Source organism: Rhea americana, unplaced genomic scaffold, assembly GCF_003343005.1.
Source record: "Rhea americana isolate MKP2758 unplaced genomic scaffold, rheAme1 scaffold_18, whole genome shotgun sequence".
NCBI classification, from domain to species: domain Eukaryota; kingdom Metazoa; phylum Chordata; class Aves; order Rheiformes; family Rheidae; genus Rhea; species Rhea americana.
In genome coordinates, this window is record NW_028185927.1 from 7595484 (window position 1) to 7618487 (window position 23004).

Consider the following 23004-nt stretch of genomic DNA (forward strand, 5'->3'; position numbering starts at 1 on the left):
CACCGCGCTCGCGCGCCGGGGCACGGCTGCGAGCAGTTGTGCCCCGCGGATGCCGGCCGCTCCCGCCCAGGCCGTGGCCACCCCCGTGCGTGACGCTTCTGCCCTTTGGTCGACGCAGATCCCCGGTAGCAGCAGCCCGAGCCCGGGGTGGGAGCACGGTGCCCGGCGGCAGGGCTGCCCGGTCACGCGCGCGTGCGGCCGGCGAGCGCGCACGCCGGGCTGTGCACCGGCCCTGACCAGCACCGGTAGAGGTGCCCCTGGGCGGATCAGCCACGCTGGTTAAACGGGTCGCTGCCCTTCCTCTCTGGGCCTTCCCCACCAGCGCTGAACGAGACTGCCACCGAGATGAGTCAAACCGTCAGACAACATCTGCACCCCTGCGCAGCCCCCGTCCACGCGCTTGGGTAGTTCGGCCGGGGGGCTCAGCCCGAGGCAGCGGAAGCACAGACACCCGGTCTTGCCGGGGGGGTGTCTGGGGGGCGAAGCCCGCTCGGTGCCACCGGAGTGGYGGTACCCAGCGAGGCTGGGTGCTCCGGTAGCTCCTGGCCAGATCCCAAGGGCCGGACAGGGCCCGCGACACCGATGGGGAAAGTCTCGACTTCTCAGTGCTTCACCGGCCTTTGGGAGGCGCTGACCAAAGGCTCTTCTCACCGCCCGAAGAGTAATCCGAGTGCTTGCTCGTGAGCCATGAAGTCCGTGCTAGGAAGCGATTAGATGTTGCTCAACTAATTGCCTGTGCAACTGATTCTATCCAGCTCTGGACAGGAGGAGGAAATTGTGGTTCACCCCACCAATAGTCTGGGCTCTGATACTTGTGCCTTGAGACTGTCGTATCTGTTGGGGATCAGATCCTGAAAACCTCCTGGCTGCCACTGAGACGCCCCCTCGGCTGGGACGCGCTGACCAGGCCAGGTTGGCTGCGCCCSGGGACGCACCCGCCACGGGGCCAGCCGGACCAGCGACCCGGAGCTCCGTGTCCTGCTCTGAACGCAAGCAGGTTGGGGCTTTCCYTTCCGTAGTTTGTTTCTTTTAAAACACAGACAATAACACATAAAAAGCACAGTAATGACATTAGAAGAATCGTTAAATTGCAAAGACATGTACCAAAGGCTTAGAAATTGGCAGCRATGGGTTTGGCTGGACAATCTGTGTCAGCTGCCTCGTGCATGTGTCTTGATTACCACCTCTTGAGCACGCAGGTGGCACCTCTGCCGGGGGAGACCGCGATCCGCTCAGCGGGGCGGCCCGCTTTGYGAGGCGCCTGGGAAACAGCTCGTCTGCCAGTGCAACACCTTGTCCTCCACGGCTGCAGCATGAGGAAGGGCAGTTCCTTGGGCAGGACGCTTCGCACCTCCCCGGAGGGCCGGATCGGTCCTGCCCTGCCTCGAAGCTGCTCCGTGAGCTGCATAAGCAGACGCTCTCAGAGCCGCCCCGTGTTCCGCGTTTGCTGGGGCTCGTTTGCAGAAGTGTTAGGAGCTTGCAGCTGCAGTTACAGGCATCAGGAGCTGGGGTCTGCTTCAACCAAGTGCTACAGAGCTAAAAAGGCTGAAAAATTTGATCCTAGCTGGTTCAAACTGTTTGTCCCAGATCAATGAATACTCACAACCTAAATCCCCCTTTGTCTCTTGTTTCTCCTTGTTAAATGGGGATAACTCCCCCCCCCCACTGGAAAGGTGGCTGCAAGAACAAGTTCATTAGTACTAGCGGAGCACTCATGCAGACACTGGGCAGGCGACAGGTCACGGTGTGGCCAAGGCGGGGTCTCGGCGCAGGGCAGCGGGCTGGGGGCCGGGGGGCCGGCGCGATGCAGCGCGCAGCAGGCCGCGGGGGGCGAAGGCGGCACGCTCGCCGCCGGCGGCGCTGGGCTTTCCGAGCTGCTCGGCGCTCGGCCTGGCCCCTGTCACTYGTCACAGGGTCGGTGCGCGAGCTGGCGTCTCCTGCGCGTCGGCAGGCTGCCCGCTACGGCCCGCCGGCGCTCGTGGCAGGTTTTGCCGCGCGTTGGGTGGGATGAATTTGGCGGGGCGCAGTGGGAGCTCCCCCGCCGCAGCCTCCCTGCCGTGCTTCGCGCTGGCTCAGCAGAGACGGCGTGCCGGAGGCGATGGGCGCGGGCCGCCCCGTCACCCGGGCGGACAGCGCAGAGGCGCGTGGGCAGGACGGGCCGGGGCAGGAGCTGCTCCAGCGCAGAGCACAGACCTCGCTCATGCCGCCGTTCGCTTACCGACTCTTACCAGCACCCAGTCCCACGCAGGAGCCCTCGGCACTCGCGTGGGGAATGACGTGCAGATTGCTGCGCCCATCCAAACAGCGTAAGAAATTATTTGCATAAAATGTTACAYGTGAAGCAGAAACAACCTCGGTGGTTTACAGGAGGTTGAAGTCGGTAACTTCTTGAGGTGGGTTTCAGAGCTCTGACCTGGGCCTTCCTTGCGGCGGTCCAGGGTCGGCAGCTTCTAGCCCGCGCGGGGCGCGCGGAGGACGGTCGACCACTCTTTCCGTTACGGCAGATCGAAGAGTGCTCCTTCTGCCCCCGCCCCAGCACTTCGCTGTCGCAGGCTAGACGTACCCGCTTTCTTCTCTCTTTCCTCCCAGCACGAGGTTTGGCAGATTCACCCTCTGTGCCGGTTTCCTCCGTCTCGCTCGCTGCTGGGACCCAGCAGAGGCAGCGCAGGGCGGCTGTCCTCTCGGCCCGGCTCCAGCACGCCCGGGCGACGCCTGGCCCCACCGCAGCCGCTCCGCGTTTGCCGGCACGGCGCGTCGGTCCGGCGCGGCCCCGGCGCTTCCCTGCCTGGCCGCTGGGTCCCCACCTCGCGCACGCGCGTCTCACRAGCCGCCGTTGGCGTCTGCTCTCGGCGGGCTCCGTCGGGCTGCTCTCGGACCCCGTCTCGGCAGCCGGGATCGCGCCGACCGYGGCCTCCCGGCCCCCTCCTCCCCGCAGCCGGCCTGGCCGAGCGCCGGCCGGAGGCGCCGGGGCACGGGGCTCCCTCCTGGCGTGCCCGTGCTGCGCGGGACGGGCCGGCGCAGGACTGCTGAGCCTCATCCCGCCCCYGAGGACCCCGGAGAACCGCCGCAGCTCTGCGCCCCTCACGCGTGCAGCGAGTTCGCCGGCGCCCCTGCTGAGGACGTCGCCGCGGCCGCGGCCGAGCTCGAGAGAGCCGAGCGATCCCGGGCGGGAGGTCGGGGTGCTGTTCGCAGGTCCCGGGTTGCGCGGCGCYGGACGCGGGCGGCTCGGAGCTGCCCCGCGGTGCAGCCTTTCTCGGCCTCGGTCTCCAGCCCGAGAGACACGGGCGAGCGCCTGAACCCCCTCCTGCGCTCGTGCTCGCTCCCCAGACGTTTCGGCCTGCCCCGAAGGGGCACCACGAGCGCCGCCCGCGTGGCTCAGGACTGCTCTGTGGTGACTCCGTGGGTCAGTTTTGCCCATGGCAAGGTCCTGCCAGAAGGGAGCAGTCTCGGTCCCACCCTGAGCAGCAGCACCTCGCGGAGCTGCCGGTAAGGGTCCGCGGGGCTGCTCGCGCCCGCGGCGCGGGCTGCCGAGCTCTGCGTGCCGCGCGAGAGCGTGGGCTTCTCCGGGACGGCGGGAATCCAGCCGCCGCTTCCTGGAAAGGAAGCGCTGCGTGGGGTCGAAGAGTTCAGAGGAAGTGTGGTGACACAGCGAGCGAGGGGATGGTTCGATGGTTCGGCTGCTGGCCTGCGGCTGGGGAGGCCCGACTTCACCGCTCGGGCCTGGCACGGCTTCCTGCGGCGCCGCGGGCGAGTCCCCCGGAGCCCGCTCGCCCCCGGCGCTTCGGCTGCTCTGCTCGTGGAGCCAGACGTGTGCCGAAGAGCCCTGGCGGCCTTCGCGGCGGCGCTGCCAGGGACCGGGCTCCCTCAGGRCGTCTCGTGCTGAGCAAGCAAGCCCCAGGAGCCACGTGTGAGCGCGTGGGCTGCGCGCCCTCGTCTGCGGAGGCGCCCAGCGTTTCCCTGCAGCGCGCTCTGGAAACAGAGCCCGTCAAGGCTCCGCAAACGCTCAGAGAGCAGCCGAAGGTACTGCACCGGCGCCGCAGGACCCCTCTGCAAAGGGAAGTGGGTGGGCATACGCAAACGCCAACAGCTACGCTGCTAGAACGAGGCCAGGCAGCTCGCCGAGCCGGCAGGCCGGTAGCTGCACGTCGCTCGCTCTTCTGGCCCTGTTTGTTCCTGTGTTGGCCCTCTGAGTGGCAAAGCTGGGAAGAAACACCAGGAATGCCCACACAAGTCTGCACCGAGCGCCAGCCACGATCACCTCAGCYTGTATGTTTGTACTGCGATAAGGCGGCACACACAAAACTCCCCAAACTTTTGCTTCAGTGGCTGACTGCGTCTCATCCCCTTGCTGCTGGCAGTTTCTTGCCGTACCACGGTCCAGAGCACTGGACCAGGTTGCCCAGAGAGGCTGTGGAGTCTCCTTCTCTGGAGATCTCCAAAACCCACCTGGATGCAACCCTGTCTARCATGCTSTAKGTRACCCTGCTTGAGCAGGGGGGGTTGGACTAGGTGATCTCCAGAGGTCCCTGCCAACCTCAGCCCTTCTGTGATTCTGTGATGCTGTGATGTGCTGGCAGAGATGGTGAGAGTGCACACAGCCTGGAGTCACGGGTGAGCTGGGAGCAACAACCCAGAAAAAGAACAAAGTTAGCAACTGAGGTGAAGATATATGAGAAAAGATAGTTGAACATGGGATAATTGAACATGGCACATGAGAGGGGGAAGAGGCAGGATGAAGCCAAGCTACGGTGTGAGCACTGCCCCGTTGGTGTGTGGGCACGGTTCTTCCCTCGGTTCTGGTGGCATGAGCAGATGAGAAGGCAAACTGCCCATGGTTTTTGGCAGCCCCTTGGCCCCCGCACAGTCACCTCCAGACCCTCTAGTGTGAGGTCCCAGAGGGCACTCCTGGGGCACTGCTGTCCCAGGGGCTGTTTCAGGTGTACCGAGGCCCATACTGAGGATGGAAATAGTCCCAGTAKGCATAGACTGGGGGAGAACCAAGAGACGGAAAACAGCTCCTCTTCACTGCTGTCTGGGGGCCGTTAGTCAAGACGAGCACCGGCAGAGGGAGAACAGCAGGATTGCCCCAGCGTGCCACGATATTCCTGTCCCCTGCGCTGCTGCCGTGTCCCCTAGTACCAGCTGTGCTGAGAAGGGGCTGGAGAGAGCAGACAGGGAGCCTGGACCCACGGCGACAGCCTCAGTTCCCCAGCGGTAAAGCTGAACTCTTGCCATGGTGTGGAGGGACAAATAGGTCTCGGTTTCCTTCTGGGTCTGTAGCACCATCATCACTTTACAGTGTTTTCTGGGTACCGGGGATGATACTATTTCCCCTACGGCCCAGTGGTGAGGTATTGATTCACGGTTCAAAGAGTTAAAAAGAGCTTTGTCCTATAGAAAATATGGCTTCTACCAAAACCTGTCCTCCCTGTGATCCTAAGTCTTTCTTCTTAGGTGAGCTTGGTGCTTCAGAGTGCGTACACGAGGCATTTGCACAAACAGCTTCTGCGTGGCACTTGCCAAAGGTGCTGGCCTCGTCCCCAGGACCTGCAACAGTGGTGCTGAGGGTGGTGGGATGGAGGTGGGTGGGTTGCACGCGCGTGGGAGGCTGCCTGGGAATTTCCCTGGCCAGGCTCGGGCAGCAAAGGCTGCCTGGCACTGGACCGCCCTGCCCGCGCGTTGCTGGTGCTGCGTGCGGCTCTGCTCCTCCTGCGGCTGGAATTTCTGGGGCTCCCAGCACCACCTCCTCCGCTCTGCCCTCCTTTGAGGGTCCAAGTTTCACCGCCAGAGCTGGGGCTTTTCTTCCTTTACATCTCTGCTGTTTGTCTCAGAGGAAACCCATATCGCTGTTTTTCAAAACGCCTGAAGGTGTTTTTCGGGGGTTTTTCAGGCTATTTTGAAGCTCGTTTTTCCCAGATGTGCTTTTTTTTTCTCTCTCTCTTCTTTTTTCTTCTTCTGTAACTCTTCTTCGCCTTAGAGTTTCCGGCCACGTGACTTTCAGCTTCCATCCCGTAGGTTCTGAGAAACCACAGGAGGCCGAGACCTAAAGGGAAGGTGCAGAGGCTCGGAGAGGAGAGGCAGAGAAAGTGTCAGCGAGAGCGGGAAGAAGGACAACGAGCCACGGGGAAGGACGAGCGCAGGGAGGCAAAGGAGCCCCTCAGGGGAGACACGGAAGGRCAAGGGAGAAAGAAAGGAAAACCAGAAAAAAACCAAGCGCTTCAAGAGTGTAAAGGAAGCCAAAGAGGCCACGGGGAGGCAGACAGAGCCATGCCCCACAGCTCCGACAGCAGCGACTCCAGCAGCTTCAGCCAGTCCCCCCCTCCCAGCAAGCAGGTAAGGGGGATCCCTCCGCAGCCCTCCCGCTCCCCGCCGYCCTTCACGGGTGGCCAGGGGCCCGTGTGCTCGGCAGGAAGGGTAAGAGCCTGGCATCCATCGCTGGCGTGTTCGCAGCGTGCTACGCGGGGCTTTCTAGGAACGGCTGCGGGGGGAGAGCGATGCGGAGCCGAGCGGTGAGCCCGGGGCGGGGGCCGCGGCTGCCGTGCAGAAGGCAGGAGGAGAAGTGAAGCATGCTAGCTGGGGCCGTGCCAGGGACACCTGGGACCCTGGGCATGGTGGGCCATGATGTCCACCCRTCAGCCAGCAGCCAGGAAGCCACGATGCGGGAGCTGGTGCTTTGTGAAGAGCCTGAACACTCACCTCCTCTCCACAGACCTGGAGGGCCCGGGGGGCCCTGAGGGCTTCCTGCTGCCTCGGACACCACTCGGGGACCAGGAAARGCCTTGCCACTTTTGGTCTGCCCTTTCTCTGTTCAGCCTCAGAAGCTTTTCATCTCAGAGTAGCGCTGGACAGAGTTTTCCTGTTGTTGCATAGAGTACCTTAGTGGTAGGTCTTTTGCTCAGGGTATTTCCACCTCCTTCTCTGGCTAAGCTTTATTATAGTTATCATTTGCTCTCTGCCTAGAGCTGGAAACACAAGCAAGTATCTGAGACTTTGCCCAGAAATCTCACGGACAATCAGGGCAGCCGATCAGGGCTTCTGACCTGGGATAGGGAGGCATCCGGGYGCAGAGGGGGATTAAGCAGAGAAGCTGCTGAAGGATGAGGATCAGATTTGCTGCAAGACTTGGGAGCTGCCAAAGCTGTGAGATTTGCAAGGCACTGAAGGGAAGGATAAAACGGTTAGGTTCAAAGGAAAGAAAAGCTCTTGGGCGGGGTGTGTGGGGAGAGAGGATGTGGACAGACTGATGGGCTGGGAAGATAACTTCTGTGGCTGAGTTTCATAGTCCTGTGGGGGAGCAGTGGTGTGAATGTTAGGGAGTCCACAAAAGAGACAGTGACAATGTGAAAATAGAAGATGAAAGAGTCTGAATGACGGTTTTAACTGTCAGAAGGCAGCAGAAGGACCAGATCTGAGCAGGGATCTGCTGCTGCATGAGGCTCGTGACCTGGAGCAAGGAGAAGTGTGCACCTCTSTGCCCAAAAGGCTTAGGAGTATTGCAGTCAGCATGGTAGAGCTAGATGCTGCTACTGAGGAACACCAGAAAAGAGCAAGCATAGAGATGAGAGAGCTGGAGCAACTGAGATGTGGGGGAAAAACAAGAGCACTGAGTCTGTCTAGCAGTGTCTTAAGGGCGCACATTGCACTGTAATGGTCTGCAACAAGCAAAGAAGAAGGGTGGTGGAGGGGATGACACCATACCTACAGGAATGAAAAGGAGGAAAAGAGGCTGACTGTCCAGAAAGATGGTCCAGCAAGAAGCTGGAATGCCTGTGGTGTCATATCTCAGCAGAGAGATGGGGAAGAAAAAGTTTTACTGTACAAGTTATTTAAATTGTCTGTTTGGGATACAGTCTTATCTTGGTCCCTCAAGACATATCTCACATCTGTATCTTAGTAAAGGGAGATTTATCTCTTTCCTGCTGTGCCAGGATGAGGGTATCAGATCTGCTCCTTCTGGCAACAGGGATGCTAAGAGCATCAACCTTCCTGGCATAGGGCTTTACCCTGATGCTCAGGAGTTGTGTCTCATGCCCTGTGCTTCAAGGATGTTCCTTCGGGGCTGCTCTGCTGTCTCCCTTTCCCACCTCTCCCAGTCCCTCACCCCTGCACAGCAGGTGCAAGGGGAGCAAGGGGACACCCTGTCATTTCCATGCTTCGTGTTTCTCTAGGACTCTTCTGATGACATGAGAAAAGTCCAGAGGCGGGAGAAGAACCGCATCGCTGCCCAGAAGAGCCGCCTGAGGCAGACACAGAAAGCAGACACGCTGCACTTGGTGAGCACTCCCATCCTTTCTCCATCCTCAGTGCTGAGGCTCACTTGGGAGGAACGTGCTTTTCTCTGGGGACTCAGAGCAGAGGTGCTCAGTTTAGGCAGGACAGGAAAAGCAGGGACCAGGGCAGGATGTAAAAGTTAGCGCCAGCAGCAGCCAGAGCACACAACCCAGGCAAGGGCAGGGTTTGTCCATTCAGATGCCCAAAGACACTTCCCCTTCAGCAGGTCCRCAGAGAAATCCTTTGCTTTAGCTGCCACACATCATAGGCTTCCTCTCAAGGCTTGATCAGTGTCACCGGTACCTGCCACCCTCATCGCCCATGGGATGTCCCCTCCTCTGGCACACACAGATCTGCTGCCAGGGTTCATACCTGGRGGGTCCTACTGGCACCATCCATCAGAAATGACAACGGCCACTGAGGCCCTTAGTTTTGCAGACACTTTTGAATTCATAACAAGACTTTATGTCTTACTCCAACATAACCTCTTCTGGCCAGCTGGGTCAGAAGCTCTTTGAACACACAGACGCACATGGGCTGACTCTCCCTGCTTTTGTCCTTCGTGCCATCACTCACACACCAGCGCATGATGCTACCTTTCTGAGATGATGGCACCTTGTACTCACTGCTGCGGATGACTGTGCAACGCAGAATTGATTCCCTGGGACTCTACACAATATGGATACCTAAACACGATTCATTTTCTAGTATTTTAAATATCCCAGGGTAGAGCTTGTATCCCTTTCTGTATCTAACACTGTACAGTATCTGGAAGCTTTTCCTGTTGTGTAGCATGGATTTTCCCTCTGTTGGTTTCAGCCCTGCTGTCCCATTCCCCTCCAGTGGCACTGTGGGCAGGCTACCCATGCGGCTCTGCCTGGCATGAAGAACTAGGTTTTAGCTCTTTGGGAGGAATGGTCACTTCTGGTTGTATGTACTTGGGCAGCATTTTGTGGGCAGTGTCAGAGAAGAGGGGCTGGGCTCCTTTGCCATTTTGCGTTTTGGTAAGTGAAATGCCATRGGTAAGTGGTGAGCTGGAAGGTGAACGTGCAGCCTGCCGTAGGCAGAGACCTCTGTGTCCCTGTGCTGGGTTGGCTACCCTTTGAGAAGTGGAAACTATCAAGAAACTATCCCCCCTAAATCCCCATTTCTGGGAAGAATTCTTGAGAAGCTGGCTCTGAACCTTCCTTCCTACTGAGTGCCCCCACTCTTTGCTTAGAACTGTGTAGGACAGAGATTTTACTCTTTTATCAGTAGCTAATGATCCTTCTTGGGCTGACTTGGCAGTAGGCTGATTGATTGGTTTAGGGCTGTCAGCAGCAGTGGCTCTGGGTGACTGTGTGAGAGGGATGAAGTAGGACACCCTCTCCTTGGGGTTGGTGCTTTCTCCAAGACAACCCCCGAGGTGGATACGAGCTCCGATCGTCTCCCAGGAAAATCCTTGCTAGCTGTGCACCAAGAAGAAATGGGCAGCTCTGCTTAGGGCAGACCATAAACCACTCAGGTGGTTCCTGCTGCTCCGCTCACCGCGATACCAGACATCTTGCCTGCCCAGTGTCTAACGAACACAGGACAGGAGGAGCATGGCTAAGCTCAGTCTTACAGGATGAAGAGAGGATGCTCRCAGCCAGGGAGACAGCCAGAGGAAGAGACAGCGATAACTAGAGGATGGATGTTGAATTTTTGCTAAGTTTTTTTCAGTCTCTTGTTCACAGTGACSCTCCACTGCTCTCGGGTTCGTTCCCTGAGTGCTCAGGTTGGCTCAGCACTGGGGGCCACATCTCTCTCTGATCTGGTTCTGCTCAAGGAGTGGGGCTCCGCTTGGGCTACTGGTGGTAKGAAAGGACCCAGCAGGTCCATCTGCCCCAGGACATTGTGGCTTTTATCTTGAGGGGAATGAGTCACTAGGAGCCTGGGATTTCCCAGCCCCCTGGTGATTCCGATCAGCTCCTGAGATAAATGTTGGTCATGTTTTCCAAACGTTGGTCATGCCACGTCTGAGCGATGCTAATTTCCTTTGCGAGGTCCTCGTGCGATAGCTGCTGTAAACAGTGGCTGGCAAGGTGCCGCAGCCGCGGAGAGCGGGCACCTCCGGGCGGCAGAGGGGCGGCAGCTCTGCTCTGCAGCGGCGGGGGCCGGGGGGCGCAGCCCCACGGCCAGGAGAGCAGGTGGAGGAGGCGGTTTCAGGCTCTCTGGGCGCTGACCGCTGCGTCTCGCTTTGGCTGTCTGGCCTGGACTCCCGGCGTCTGCCTGCGGACGCTGCGCGTCGGTCCTGCCCCGGGCCGCCGGCAGCGGGTGCCCGGCGCCGGGGTGCTCCCGGCTGCGTTTCGGTAGCGGTGSAGGTAGGGAAGACCGTGATGTGCTCGGGATCTTTGAGACAAGACTTGGCATCGTTATTAATCCCTTTGTTGTTGTTATTATTAATAACAGTAATAATTCTGTTCTTCTGAGGCCTCGGTTTCTCTTTTCTTCTGACTCAAGCGTCTCCCCCTCCGCGCTCGCGCGGTGTGGCTGGTTTCCCCGGCTGCTGGCAGGAAGCAGTGAGTCTTTTCTTTCCAGGGCAATGACAGGTTTGCTGCGGCAGGTGGTTTTCTGGCTGAAGACGGCGGTTATGCAGCGCGCCCTCCCCCCCGGCGGGCGCGGGTGCGTGAGAGCAGCCGAGAAAGCCTGGGCGGCCACCGCCGCAGTCACTTCTCGTAAGCGGCGCCGGGGCCGGCGGGCGCGGGGGCCCCCGAGCCCCGCCGCGCCGCCCCGCCGGCCGGCCTGCCGGCGGGGGGAGGGCGCTTTGCCCAGGCTCCACGCCGATTTTACTGGAAACATGTCATTCTGGAAACTCTGCGGGGCCGCGAGGAGCGACCCCCGCCCCCGGGCGCCCTTCCGCTGCCGCTCGCCCCGCGCCCGCGGCAGCAGCGACCTCCCGGCGGGGCCGGGCACTCGCCGGGCCCCGTGCCGAGGACGCGCAGGTTACCGTGCCCCGTGCCGGGGACGCGCAGGTTACCGTGCCCCGCACCGGGGACGCGCAGGTTACCGTGCCCCGTGCCGGGGACGCGCAGGCTGGCCGTGCCCTGTGCCGAGGACGCGCAGGTTACCGTGCCCCGTGCCGGGGGACGCGCAGGTTACCGTGCCCCGTGCCGGGGATGTGTGGGCTCGCCGGGCCCCGTGCCGAGGACGCGCAGGTTACCGTGCCCCGTGCCGGGGACGCGCAGGCTCGCCGGGCCCCGTGCCGGGGACGCGCAGGTTACCGTGCCCCGTGCCGGGGACGTGCAGGCTCGCCGGGCCCCGTGCCGGGGACGCACGGGCTCGCCGGGCCCCGTGCCGGGGATGCGCAGGTTACTGTGCCCCGTGCCGGGGACGCGCGGGCTCGCCGGGCCCCTGTGTCGGGGACACGCGGGCTTGCCGTGCCCCATGCCGGGGACGCGCGGGCTCGCCGTGCCCCGTGCCGGGGACGCGCAGGCTCGCCGTGCCCCTGTGTTGGGGACGCGCGGGCTCGCCGCGCTTACGTCCCGAGCGCAAACAGCGCGATGCAGCCGGGCGCCAGCGGCACCCCGGGGCTCCCGCTCTCCCGCGCCGTGCCGCCCCGCGCCCGCCTGCCCCGCTCGCCCCGGTGGCTCCGTGCTCAGGGCGGCCCTGTGGTTTTGTCTCCACAGGAGAGCGAAGACCTGGAGAGGCAGAACGCGGCTCTGCGCCGGGAGATCAAGCAGCTGACGGAGGAGATGAAGCACTTCACCTCGATGCTGAGCTCCCACGAGCCGCTCTGCTCCATCCTGACCGCGGCGGCTCCGCCGCCCCCGGAGGTGCTCTACGCCACGCACTCCTTCCACCAGCCCCACATCAGCTCCCCACGCTTCCAGCACTGAGCCGCCGCCGGACACAGAGCCCGCGGGCTCGGCGGGCGGCCACGGYCACCGCGCGGGGCTCGCTCTTTCACCCACGGGAGAGGGACAGACAGACGCCCCTTCTCACAGTGCACGCTCCGAGTGACTTGTCTAAGAGTCGTCCCCTGTGCAGACCCGGCAGAGCCACCGGGAGGGCACCCCGGGGCGGTTTCCAGCTTGGGTCCTGGCAGAGCGGAGACATTCGCCGGAGGGCACCAGCCGCCTCCCCTGGAGCTTGCGCTGGGCGTTGCAGGAGTGTGTGCCGGAGGGGCAGCCTGCCTGGGAGCGCAACAGCGGGCGCTCCGGCGAGAGGAACGGGAGCAGGGCGGCAGGGAATTCCGGGGGCCGTAGAGTACCAGGGCAAAACTGGTTTATTTTTGTAAAATAAAGAACAAAAATGCTTACCCTCTGTTTCCAAAACRGGTCGAGCCACTCCTAAGGCCCCGTGTGCTGCAGCGGGATCGCCGGCAGCCGCGGGGGAGAGCGTGGTGTTCTGGGGCAGCCCTAGACGGGCTGGCGTCCAGCCCGGGGCAGCSTGCACTGAAGCGGGGCTCGTGTGCGTGGGGATCGGTTTGTGGGGTGGTGGGGTCGCTGGGGGAGATGGGATCCTCCTTGCTGCGAGGCTGGCCCCGGCTCATGAGTCTGGGTTGCCAGACGGTATTGCAGCTCTCACTCCTGCTGACTCCCCGGCCTCTCCTCTGACGACAGCGTGCTCCCCTCGCCCGCGTGTAGGCACAGCGCCTACATGCCCTGTCACCTCCTGTGCTGGCCTTGGTGGGCTGGTGGAGCCTCTCACGTGACAACCAGTGCAGCGTGGAGGTCTGTGTAGGGTGGATTAATTCTGCCGGGTCTGACCTAACGGTAATACAGTCCTGCCCTTATGGATGGTCTCTATAGCTAAYGCCCCAATCAGCCGGCCGTCCCACCTTCACAGCCCTCAGGAGCAGTTAGGGAAGGTCTGTAATGTGCTGTGCCGTGCACATCTGCTCTGTCTAGCTTGCCCAAGTGAGCAGGGTGACAACYGAACACACCTGTCCTTCAGAGAGCACTTCCCAGATGGGTCTAGCAGGCGCTGGGATTGTTCCTGCTATAGGCTGTTGAAGATGCCTGGGACCTCCTGCCTCCTGCTGATGTGCTGCCATGGGGAGCACCATGGCCTGAGACACCTGGTTGCCAGCATGTGAGCCTGGGTGTTGCCATCCTACAACGCAATTCCCACCCTCAGTGATCATGCCCTAGACTGTACTGCTCTACAACCCCTGAAAGAGATGCTCACACAGGTGAGGATGGTAGTTACTCTAGCAGGGCAGCTGGGTTTTCTGTTATATTGGAGAAGCAGAATACACCTTCAGGCAGCAAAAAGATTCTAACCATGTCCAAAAAAAAAAAAAAAAAAAAAAAAAAAAAAAAAAAAAAAAAAAAAACAAAAAACAAAACAAAACAAAAAAAAAATCAGTGGGAGCAATTTCAGTATGTCTTATACCATCCTTGTTATCTACAACACCCTCACTCCTAAATCTCGCACTAAGCATCCATCCATTCATGGAACAACCAGAGCTGCTACTCCCCTGCACAGGCCGTGCTTTGAGCCATCCAGGCTACAAAGGCCCTTCGCAGACTGTATTTCTCTACGATTTCTCCCTTTAAGTCTGGGAGAGACAACTATCAGCAGCTCTACGGGACTTGGCTTGGTTTTGCTGTTAGAAAATCTACTTCTGCTCCTACAGCTTTGGGTGGGTTTGCTCCCATTTTCTTCACTCACTCTTCCCTAGGCCCTGATGCCCCTAAGCTTAGTAGGTCCCAAGGAATCAGAGAAAAGAGCTACTGTACCTCATTTGGGGCCTGCCGTGCAGAGCACCGTAGGCTCACTTTCTTCACCGGAGGAGGCAACAGAGCCCTAACAAAGCCTGTGTTGATTTTAAACACAGTTTCTACTATACTACTGGGGAATCTCCATCCTTCCTGCTAGCCTTAGTGTTTTCATGTGGCTTTAAAATTGGTTTTAACTGCAATTAACCTTGATTAGGAGAAGGGCCYACCCTGACACACATGTATTGCCTGTGCCCATACAGATACAAAGCCAATACTTCTGTTGCAAATCTATCAAAGTCTGAGATCCTGCAGGTTGGGTGGGGTTCTGCCTGATGGCCCACAGAATTGCTAGACTACCACTGGTAACGTCTCAGACTTGCTACTGCAACTCAGAACGAAAATAAGTGGTAAGTGGTGAGACTGGAAGACGGATTTGCAACAACATCCTCTCCAGAACCTAAACAATAGTCTTGGCATCATCATCTAGGGTGCTTGCCGTAGACACATGGCTGTCTGTGAGCTGGAAGACCTCCAAGCAGCATTGTGCTCAGCCGTTTTGGCCTAACGCTAGACAGACGTTGATGCTAAAGGACATATCTTCCGGTCTGACTTGTCTTTTGCCCTCAAAAACCTGACTACAGAAGATGATCTGCACAGCTCAAGTGGTTTTTATCCTCTCAGTTGTTTCTGGTGATCGTTAGGTGTCTTGCTTTGTTAGGAAGAATGGTTTCCCTGGGAGACTGGCCTTAGCACAGAAACATCTCTGCTCAGGTCCACCAGCCAGAGCTCAGCTAAAGGTCCTTTCCTGAGGCTGTTTGTAGAGCTGCGCCAGGTGCTTGTTCAGGCTCTGTGAAGAGACTCCTTCCCATCTTCACCTGTGCTGTGTCCTGCTTCCCCTTCCCAGGCTCCTGTCCTCTCTTCTCACACAAATAGCTTTCAGGCCCTCCCTGTTGTCAGCGGATGAGCTGTCAGCTAGCTCAAAAAGGGCGAAGGGCCGGGCAGTGGCCACAGCAGTCATCTTCCGTTGTGTCTCCCATCCACAGCACAAACCCGTTTGCATGTCATTCCAGTGGCACCTTGCATTTCTAAAGGGCTGTGTGAGTATTCTCCACACCTGTCCCCAGGGAGCAGTCTGCTGCTTGCTGGTCCACGGGAAAGGGGTTCGGGGCACACAGGTGAAGTCGGGTGCTGGCTKGGCCTGTGGCAGCTTTCCCTGTTTYGATGGCCTAGTGTCAGTGCCTTTCCAGTGCACTATATAGTCCTGTATTTAAGAGGTTTTTCAAAGCAGCAAAGAAAGGATGAAGGCTCACAGTGTGCAGAGACCCTGTTTCTAAGTGAAAGAAGGATGGGTAGAAAGTTTTAAGATTGCTCTTTCCAGTAAGCACATGCTTGCTGAAATACTGCGTTTGTGCTGGCCTCTACTGGCAAAAGCAGAGCTCTCCTGGCATCAGCTGYCCTCAATTTTGAAAAACTTTTCTTTTTGCACTCCACTATGGCAGAGCTGTCTTAAAAGAACAGCCTGGCTGTTACTAGGCACTGTGGAAAGGACTGCGAGGATCAAAATGAGTGTGAGTGAAGGCCAGGGTCGGGTAAGGGTGTAATCACTGCCCAAAGAGGATGTACAGGCCCAACCATAAACACAGAGCTGTGGTTGCCTTTGGCCTGAGTATTCGGTATTTTGGGCCAGGGGYTGGGTCTGCTCTGTGATTCTGGCAGGTTTCCACCAACGCTGAAGAGTGTGGGGAGCTCAGCTCAGCATCCCCCAGCACCTCCCGTTCCTTCAGTGCTAGCAGAGCCTCATGTGGACAGTGCTCTGCTGATTGTAGAAGGGACTGAGCACAGGAGAGAGTCACAGTAACAGAACTGACAGAATCAGTGAGGTTGGAAGGRACCTCTGGAGATCATCTAGTCCAACCTCCCAAAGATTTCCTGGTGCTGGTTCCACTGGGGCTTGAATCCAGGATCTTCAGCATGTAAAGCAGATGTGATAGCCACTACACTATCCCTCTACTCCCATGCTTAAAAAAGAACCATAGACCTGGCTGAAGTCCTAACTAATCATAATTTCATTTACTGACTCTCTGTAATATGTTACATATATGAGGGGAGAATGGTGGATTTCACTGATTAGATACCCAGGAGAGCCCTTGTAGAAGTGCTTGGACTGGATTTCTGCCCAGTAGCCTTGTCCCTAAGGCTCCACTGTGGAAATATCCTTGGCTAACCCACCTGAAACCAAGGCAGTTTGAGCCTAGGAGAGCAGTGAGGGCAGGTGGAAGTTGGCACTGGGCTTCCCTGGTGCTCTTGAAGCCTTGGTGACTGTTGTCTCCAAATTTACACAGCTGGTGCCTTCTCTGCAGTAAGACAATACAGAGATGTGGCAAATATTTGTTGATATAGTCAGAGAATATAGGGAACTGGGGGACACAGGAGTTACCTTATCCTTTAAGGCCTTCACCAAATCTCATCGTCTCCTATGTATGTGACATCAAGACACCTCTATGCAGAAGGGAAGCAAGTCACAAAATATGGAGGATGCCATAATTTTCTCTGTTTCCATCCCCCTAAAAGCACACACTCAGCACTTTTCAAGTACTCAGTATCAGCATTTCAGGGCTTTTTCTACAGTAAGATGAATGAAGATATGACATTCAGTGCTGACTTAAGCTTAACATATCTCCCCAGATGGGAAGCCCAGGCTAATCCTTTATGCCTGATACTCTCTTCCTGCATTCCTCTCCTCAGGTCAGCTGCAAGCTCCCAAAGCGCCAGCTGCCAAGGTGGGGAGAAATAGTGCCAGTTGTCATCTCATGGGAAGGTACATTTATCCTGTATACAGCTGCTATGATCCCAGCTGTCATCACTCTGACATCCTGCCTCTMAATTGATTCAACCGCGAATTTCTCTCTTGGGGGTGAAGAAGGGGTACTACCCAAGCACAGTACACGTGTAGCCAGAGGAGAGGAAGAGGTGCATTTCTTCCATTTGGCAAAGGTCAGACTAGGCAGCTCTCTGGTCCACTTCGCTGTGGCTCCAAAGTATTCATAGACTTCCGCAAATCCTGCCTCAGAAGTCACTTCTGCTACTGCTGCCAGCCCGCGTCAGCAAAAGAATCACGTCCTTCATATTGCACCAAACCTGCAAAAGAGGTTTATATATATAAAAGAGGCTCACATATAAAAGAGGGCTGCTTTTTAAAGTGATTGTAGTGGGGGCGTAGGAGATATTTCCACCCAGTACGCCCCCAGCGCCTATTAAAGGAATGCCTGCTTCTTAATACTACATTGGTATTAAGGAGTTTTTCTTTTCTGCGTTTTCGTTGACAGTAGCATCATGCAAGAATGCTGTATAGCTGCTAATCTTGCAGGCTGAGACTAAAGAAGATCAGGAGTTACTGCTGAGAGGCACAGCATTTTTATATATCAAAAGCTGGGGAGAAGAGAAAAAGCCAAACATGACGTGAAAGAGTGAGGCATTCTCCCAGTAAATAGCACTGTGCTTCCTTTGTCTGCGTGCTGGTTCAGCTGTGTGCCTGGCTGCCTTTCATTTATTAACAATATCTTGAATGGATTTGAGAGTAGGGCAGCAACATTTGTAGATAAACAAAAAGTTATTTATATTAATCAGAAACCTACCAAGCTAAATGATAGGGGATATGTTTTCATTTCTCACCAGAGCAGGGTTACGACAAGTGTGTTAAGGTTACCACCTAAGTATACCATTTTCTCACAGCTCTTATTGCAGACTCTAGGTGCTGAGAATCTTACTGCTTCAGAAAYACTCTCTGCAGAGTGAATGCATGTTCCTCCCAACTCCTGTACCAATTCTTTTCTCTTTCCTAAGACCTAATGATGAATCTTTTCTCTCCTCACCACAGTGATCATACAGTATCCTGGTCCCTAGTATTTGCACTTGGTTTTCTTTTTGCTGAAAAGAGAGTATAGAGGAAGAAGAGGAACATGCCAGAGTTACTAATTATCAATGCACATTTCTAGCACTCTTTAGTTATTAATTAATACCAGCTGCAGCATTAGAAGATGAAAAACTCATTTGTGTCATTGGCATGAGCTGCTATGACTCACTGAGATCAAGGCTGGAGGATGCTGAGTAAGAAGGGCTTATATACTTCGAGCTTTTGGTATTTGGGGTTAATCTATGACCCTGATCTGGATTGGGGATGTAAATCTAGACTGTGGCTGAGGTTTGAGTCTAGCTGGCTCTTTTTCTCACTTCTTTTATTCTGAGCTGAGCAAAGAGCTCTTCATGATCCATACGCATGTCTGGTGCACAGCAGATTAAGGTGGTTGCACTCCAGTGCCAGAGCAGATAAAGGCTATGCATGTATGTCTTCACAACTACGTGCATCTTCAAAGCTTTTTGCAAGCAAAATTGGAGAGCTGGGTTTAAAAGCTGAAGCAGTGCAGCATGCTAACCACAGTTCCTCAGCTTTTGGATTAGAGATGGTTGTCATCCGGCCAGATCAGAGCACGGGGCAGAGCAAGTTGATATCTGTGCGCAGATGTGTGCGCGCCATGCAGAGGTACCGTAACTGCCCTGTGCCTCAAGCAGTGTGAGCTAACCAACAACCGGCACATCTGAGGAACCATGGGTCTAAGCGCACTTCCACATTGCACACTTGCTCCAATTTTATGCCTTTTTCTTGCTGTAAGAAGGCAGCTATAAGCTGACAGAATACTAGCACTTCAGTCATGCAGTCCTATGTGTCTTTGCAATTCAGGCTTATATGATTCATCCACCCAAACATCACACCTGAACTGGACAGGGTTACATTAAAGCCATGGGTGTGCTAAAGCCTGGTTTTAAATGGATTTTCAGATTAGATCTGAAAAGATATGGTAGTTCATGTTGCTTTGGGGCAAGCCAGTGCAGACAAGGTCATGTGGTGTGAGACAACCAGACGGGGACAACAGCTCTGCCTCTGGCAGAGCCACAGGCAAACCACGCTAACTCCCGACGCCACAGTTTCCTCTGTAAAACGGAGGCAAATGATGTGTCCCCAGTGGAATTTTCTGAGAGCAGATGAGATATGCTGAAGAGGAGCAAGATGTTATTTCTCTTCCTTTAGTTGAAACTAGAATTATGCTTTTGAAAGGTCTTAAATTTTGAAGAGGCTAGCTTTGGTGCTCAAAGTTATCACCTGGACAGCTTAGGTGGTACTGAGGTCTGCAGTCTTTCCAGAGTTATTGTAGAACTAAGCCTTCATACTTTATATTGAGGAAGGYCGTTTTTGCATAATTCTGAATGTTGCAGAGCTTGCATGCTGCACTGTTGTCAAAGTAGCTGCGCATTACTGTAGTAATGATCCATACACATGTCTCCAGGTATTTACCCAGAAAATAAACAGGGATTTACCCAGAAAAAACAGGGATGATTCATAAGGGTTTTGGGTATGAAAATAATTGTGCATCTACGCTATAGTTACAAACTAATCCACGGCATTTGCAAACTGTACACGGGGGCCCTGGGTGTAGGAGGCTGCGGGTGCCAGCAGAGGGCTCGCAGCTTCCTTCCCTGCTCTGCGGGGAACGCCGCCGCTTTGCCCCGCGSCCCGGCCCCCGCGCTGCGCGCAGCCGCCCGCCGGAGCGCATCCGGGGGGGCAGCTGGGAATACCCAGCGGATGCGAGTGGTCCTGCCAGGTTTCTGAGTCTTGCCATTTAGTCTAATGATAGAAATACCTGGTTTCTAGAGCCCTCCACTAGGTTTAGTTTAGGTGCTGAACTTGATAAATGTAAAGTAAAAATTGAATGACCCTCTCCCTGTATACTGTTCTGGAGTCCTGGTGGCATTGCTCAACAAAATGAGTCTCAGCAGATGCCTCTCTGTCTAAGGTGTCTAAGGACTGGGGGCTAAATTGCCTTCCGTGCTGTTCCTCGGTGCCTATCTTTATCCGCCCACACCGATGTGCAGCTCCACCTTCTCTCTTTTTCCTTTGTACTGATAAAGACACTGAAATGTAATGTCTAACTTACCCTTTACAGCCTCCACTGACAGGGATCTTGTAATCTTCCTTGCAATGTCTGTTATGAAAGGTTTTTTTGGAAGAGACCTGAGATCTCTTCTAGCCCCCAATCTGATCAGTCAAAATGTGACAGAGCCACCTGTGAGCTTCACCAGCTAGATCTTTTGAGTGCTATGCTGAGATTTAGAGGCACAGATCACTGTGCTGTGAGTCTGAGAGTAAGGTATGTCCTTTGGTCCTGTAGGCTTAGACCCTCACCATTTAGAAGGAACTTCCCCTGAACAGTCTCTGTAGGAACTGTATGCTCAGAGCATTTTGAGTTTTAATCCTCCTAAATCCAGTACGTTCCTGGGTAGCCACTTTTCCCCTAGCAACCTTTCCCTTTTGGCAACCTGCTCCTTAGAACTCTGATCCAGCGTGGAAGGRAAAAGGGATCCAGGAATTACTCTTTTCAGGGTAATTTTCTAATGTGCCTTCCTCACACTTGCAAGGCCAGTTTCATCTGCCCTTTCATTATCGCCATCATTTGCCCTTGAGGCTGTTGTCACCTGCTAGAAACCAGGAAGCTGGATTATCGTTACCAGCATCATCTTTAGAGGCTGTATTYATTGGGTAGCCTTTGAGAAGACGGATCTTGTAGCAAGGCATATTCTTCAGCCATTAGAAATGACAAACTGCATGTAGATCGTAAGAGCAGAGTATAGTCCAAGGGGGGCAGAAGCTAGCTTTTCTTGAGCCTGCTAGGGAAGGCTGAGAAGCTGCTAGGCGCTATTACATTTAACCTGGGATCTAGCTGCACCTCTGATGTAGCACCTTCAGCACTTGCAGATACTTCGGCTAAAGAATTCTGTAACTTTTTTAGCACTTGTGAAAATCTCCATGTAAAGGAGATTTCTCTCTAGCTTTAAAATCCACTCCATGGGGTTGTTCTGAGATAAAAATAACTTTCTGTGACTGAGAACTTCTTATGTAAAGATGCTGTGATGGGGGAAATCCAAAGGCAGCTGCTGTATTGCCTTAGGGATGGAGGTTTGTTTGAGCAGAAACTGATGCAGCAATGGAGAGAAGAAATGCAAAGCAAAGGGTTTTATTTTTGTCCAGAAAATATTGAATAATATGAAGGGAAGACTGAAAGTTCATACAGCCAGAAACAAAATAAAACAATCCTGAAATGTACAATCCTGGGAAATGTATGCCTAATGTATGAAAAATACCTGACTAATGGAGTTTGGCATTCAGTAGTGCTTGAGGATTCRAGGGTGCTTTTTTAACACTCACTTGACAGACTCGTCACCAGAGTCTGAGTGCTACTTTCATTCCTCTGCTTTCAGCTGTCATTTTCAATAGGGTCTTTATTTTAGTCATTCTTGGTTTACTGATTGACTTCTCTGATTGCACTGAGGCATCGGCTCAGTGTGAACAAAAGGCGATGCACTGGTTTGCTATGGACTTTTTGYTGGTAAGACTGAGGAGTTTAGGGAGATGTTTAGGAGCTGGAGGCTGGACGAGCAAGCAGCTCAAGCTGATAGGTTGTTTCTGACTCCACTTTGGAATAGGGYTGGCAGGAGAAAGAGGACCCAAAGTGTGCTTTTACTCCTCTTACATATCTAAAGATTTTTCTATATATATGTGCTTCATTTTTCTCTTAGCTACATGTAAAAATTATCTGTTCTCCATGTTTTCCTAATTTAAGACAGTATCTCAGCTCCTTATTTTCTCCCTTTACACTCTTTCCACTTTTTCTTGTGCCCTCTCGTTTTTCAACTTTGTTTTTCAACTACTCTTTAATCAGTGACAGTGCTTACCTCTGGGTAACTTCATTTCCTTTATAATTGTGTCAAGACCTTTTCAGATCTGATGTATCAAAAGCTATTTTTCTCTACTATTTTGCTGGCATATCCTAAGATTTCTCATAGACTAGCTGTTGGACCATGACAGTTCTTTTCCTATGCCATTTTACCTGTGTCCTCTGCACCACCATTACTCATTCGCATTTTTGATAAATGCTTCGATGAAATGTAAAGTATAAATTTATTAGAACAAATTCCTCTGTTCTTTCTGCTGTCTCASTTTAACATTTGAAGTAACTTTGGATGCCAACTGAATAAGAAATCAAACTGAAAACATTTTTTCCAGCCCTTGCTTCTGTGTTTTTCTGTCTTGGTTGTTATTTACGGGGCTACGTTACTGTTWCGCTGTATCAGCATAACGAGCTCCCCAGGTGAGGTCTGACGGTCCCTGCAAACCTTYGGGCAGGTGATCAGCAGCACAGTAGAAAAGGCTGCGGCTCAGCCCTGAGGTGCTTTCAGCAGGCCGTGCTGGGAAGGGGACACTGGTTTTTGCTTTTCTCTGGCTGAGCTGTTTGGCCACTCCAGCAGGAGAACTCCAGGCATGGAAGAAGGAGCCTAAATTATGTGGGGAAAAACCCCAGGCGGGCAACAAGAACTGAGTTCTGCGAGGACGTGCAGCAAGAACCACTTAAGGTGACATTTTCTCTCTGTGGAATAATTTCTCCTACGCTTTTTTTGCCTGCATGGGAATAGGAACGTAGAGGCGCCACGGCCGCGTCTCCGATCCCAGGCCTGGCGGCAGGCGGGTGGATATGCGGCGCCCGGCGCTGGTCGCTCGCGCGGACGCGTCCCGCGCGCGGCCGAGGCGGCGTCGCCCCCGGGGCCGCCCACCGCACCCACCTCGCCGAGCGGACTTTGAGCAGGCTGCCAGGCGCTGCGCGTGGGCTGAGCGCCAGCACCAGCCAAGCCCGCGCTATAAAGCCTGCGATGAACAGTGTCTCCGCGGCCCAGATAACGCGGTGTCCATTAGGTGAACTATGGATCCCACGCTGCGGCTACCAGGGAGCGACAGGTCGCGGCAGCCACGGAACAGACGAGCAAGGAAACGAGCTCCGTAACGGCGAGGTCCCCGCGGCGACGCGAGCGAGCGTCGCCTCGGCCACCCGAGCGCCTCGATCCCCCTCGCTGCGCGTTTCCCTCGTGGCGGTGCCACGCGGGAGCGCTGTTAGCCGGCTCTGACGGGAAAAGGAAGCCGGCGCCCGCGAGCTCCCTCACT

General features: G+C 55.4%; 1 protein-coding gene across 1 annotated transcript; it reads left to right on the forward strand.

Annotated features, from left to right (window-relative positions):
* The first annotated feature begins 6019 nt into the window (after positions 1-6019).
* Positions 6020-12571, forward strand: BATF (basic leucine zipper ATF-like transcription factor). Its single transcript, XM_085301845.1, has 3 exons — positions 6020-6333; positions 8169-8273; positions 11919-12571. Exons 1-3 carry the CDS (start codon positions 6268-6270, stop codon positions 12126-12128), a joined length of 381 nt encoding a protein of 126 aa, XP_085157971.1. The 5' UTR covers positions 6020-6267; the 3' UTR covers positions 12129-12571.
* The last annotated feature ends 10433 nt before the right edge of the window (positions 12572-23004 follow it).

Excerpts from the sequence above, each read along its gene's own strand:
- BATF (XM_085301845.1), top strand. The coding sequence starts at position 6,268 with ATGCCCCACAGCTCCGACAGCAGCGACTCCAGCAGCTTCAGCCAGTCC. Across the intron at positions 6,334-8,168 it reads CCCCCCCTCCCAGCAAGCAG|GACTCTTCTGATGACATGAG; the intron begins GTAAGGGGGATC and ends GTGTTTCTCTAG. Across the intron at positions 8,274-11,918 it reads AAGCAGACACGCTGCACTTG|GAGAGCGAAGACCTGGAGAG; the intron begins GTGAGCACTCCC and ends TTGTCTCCACAG.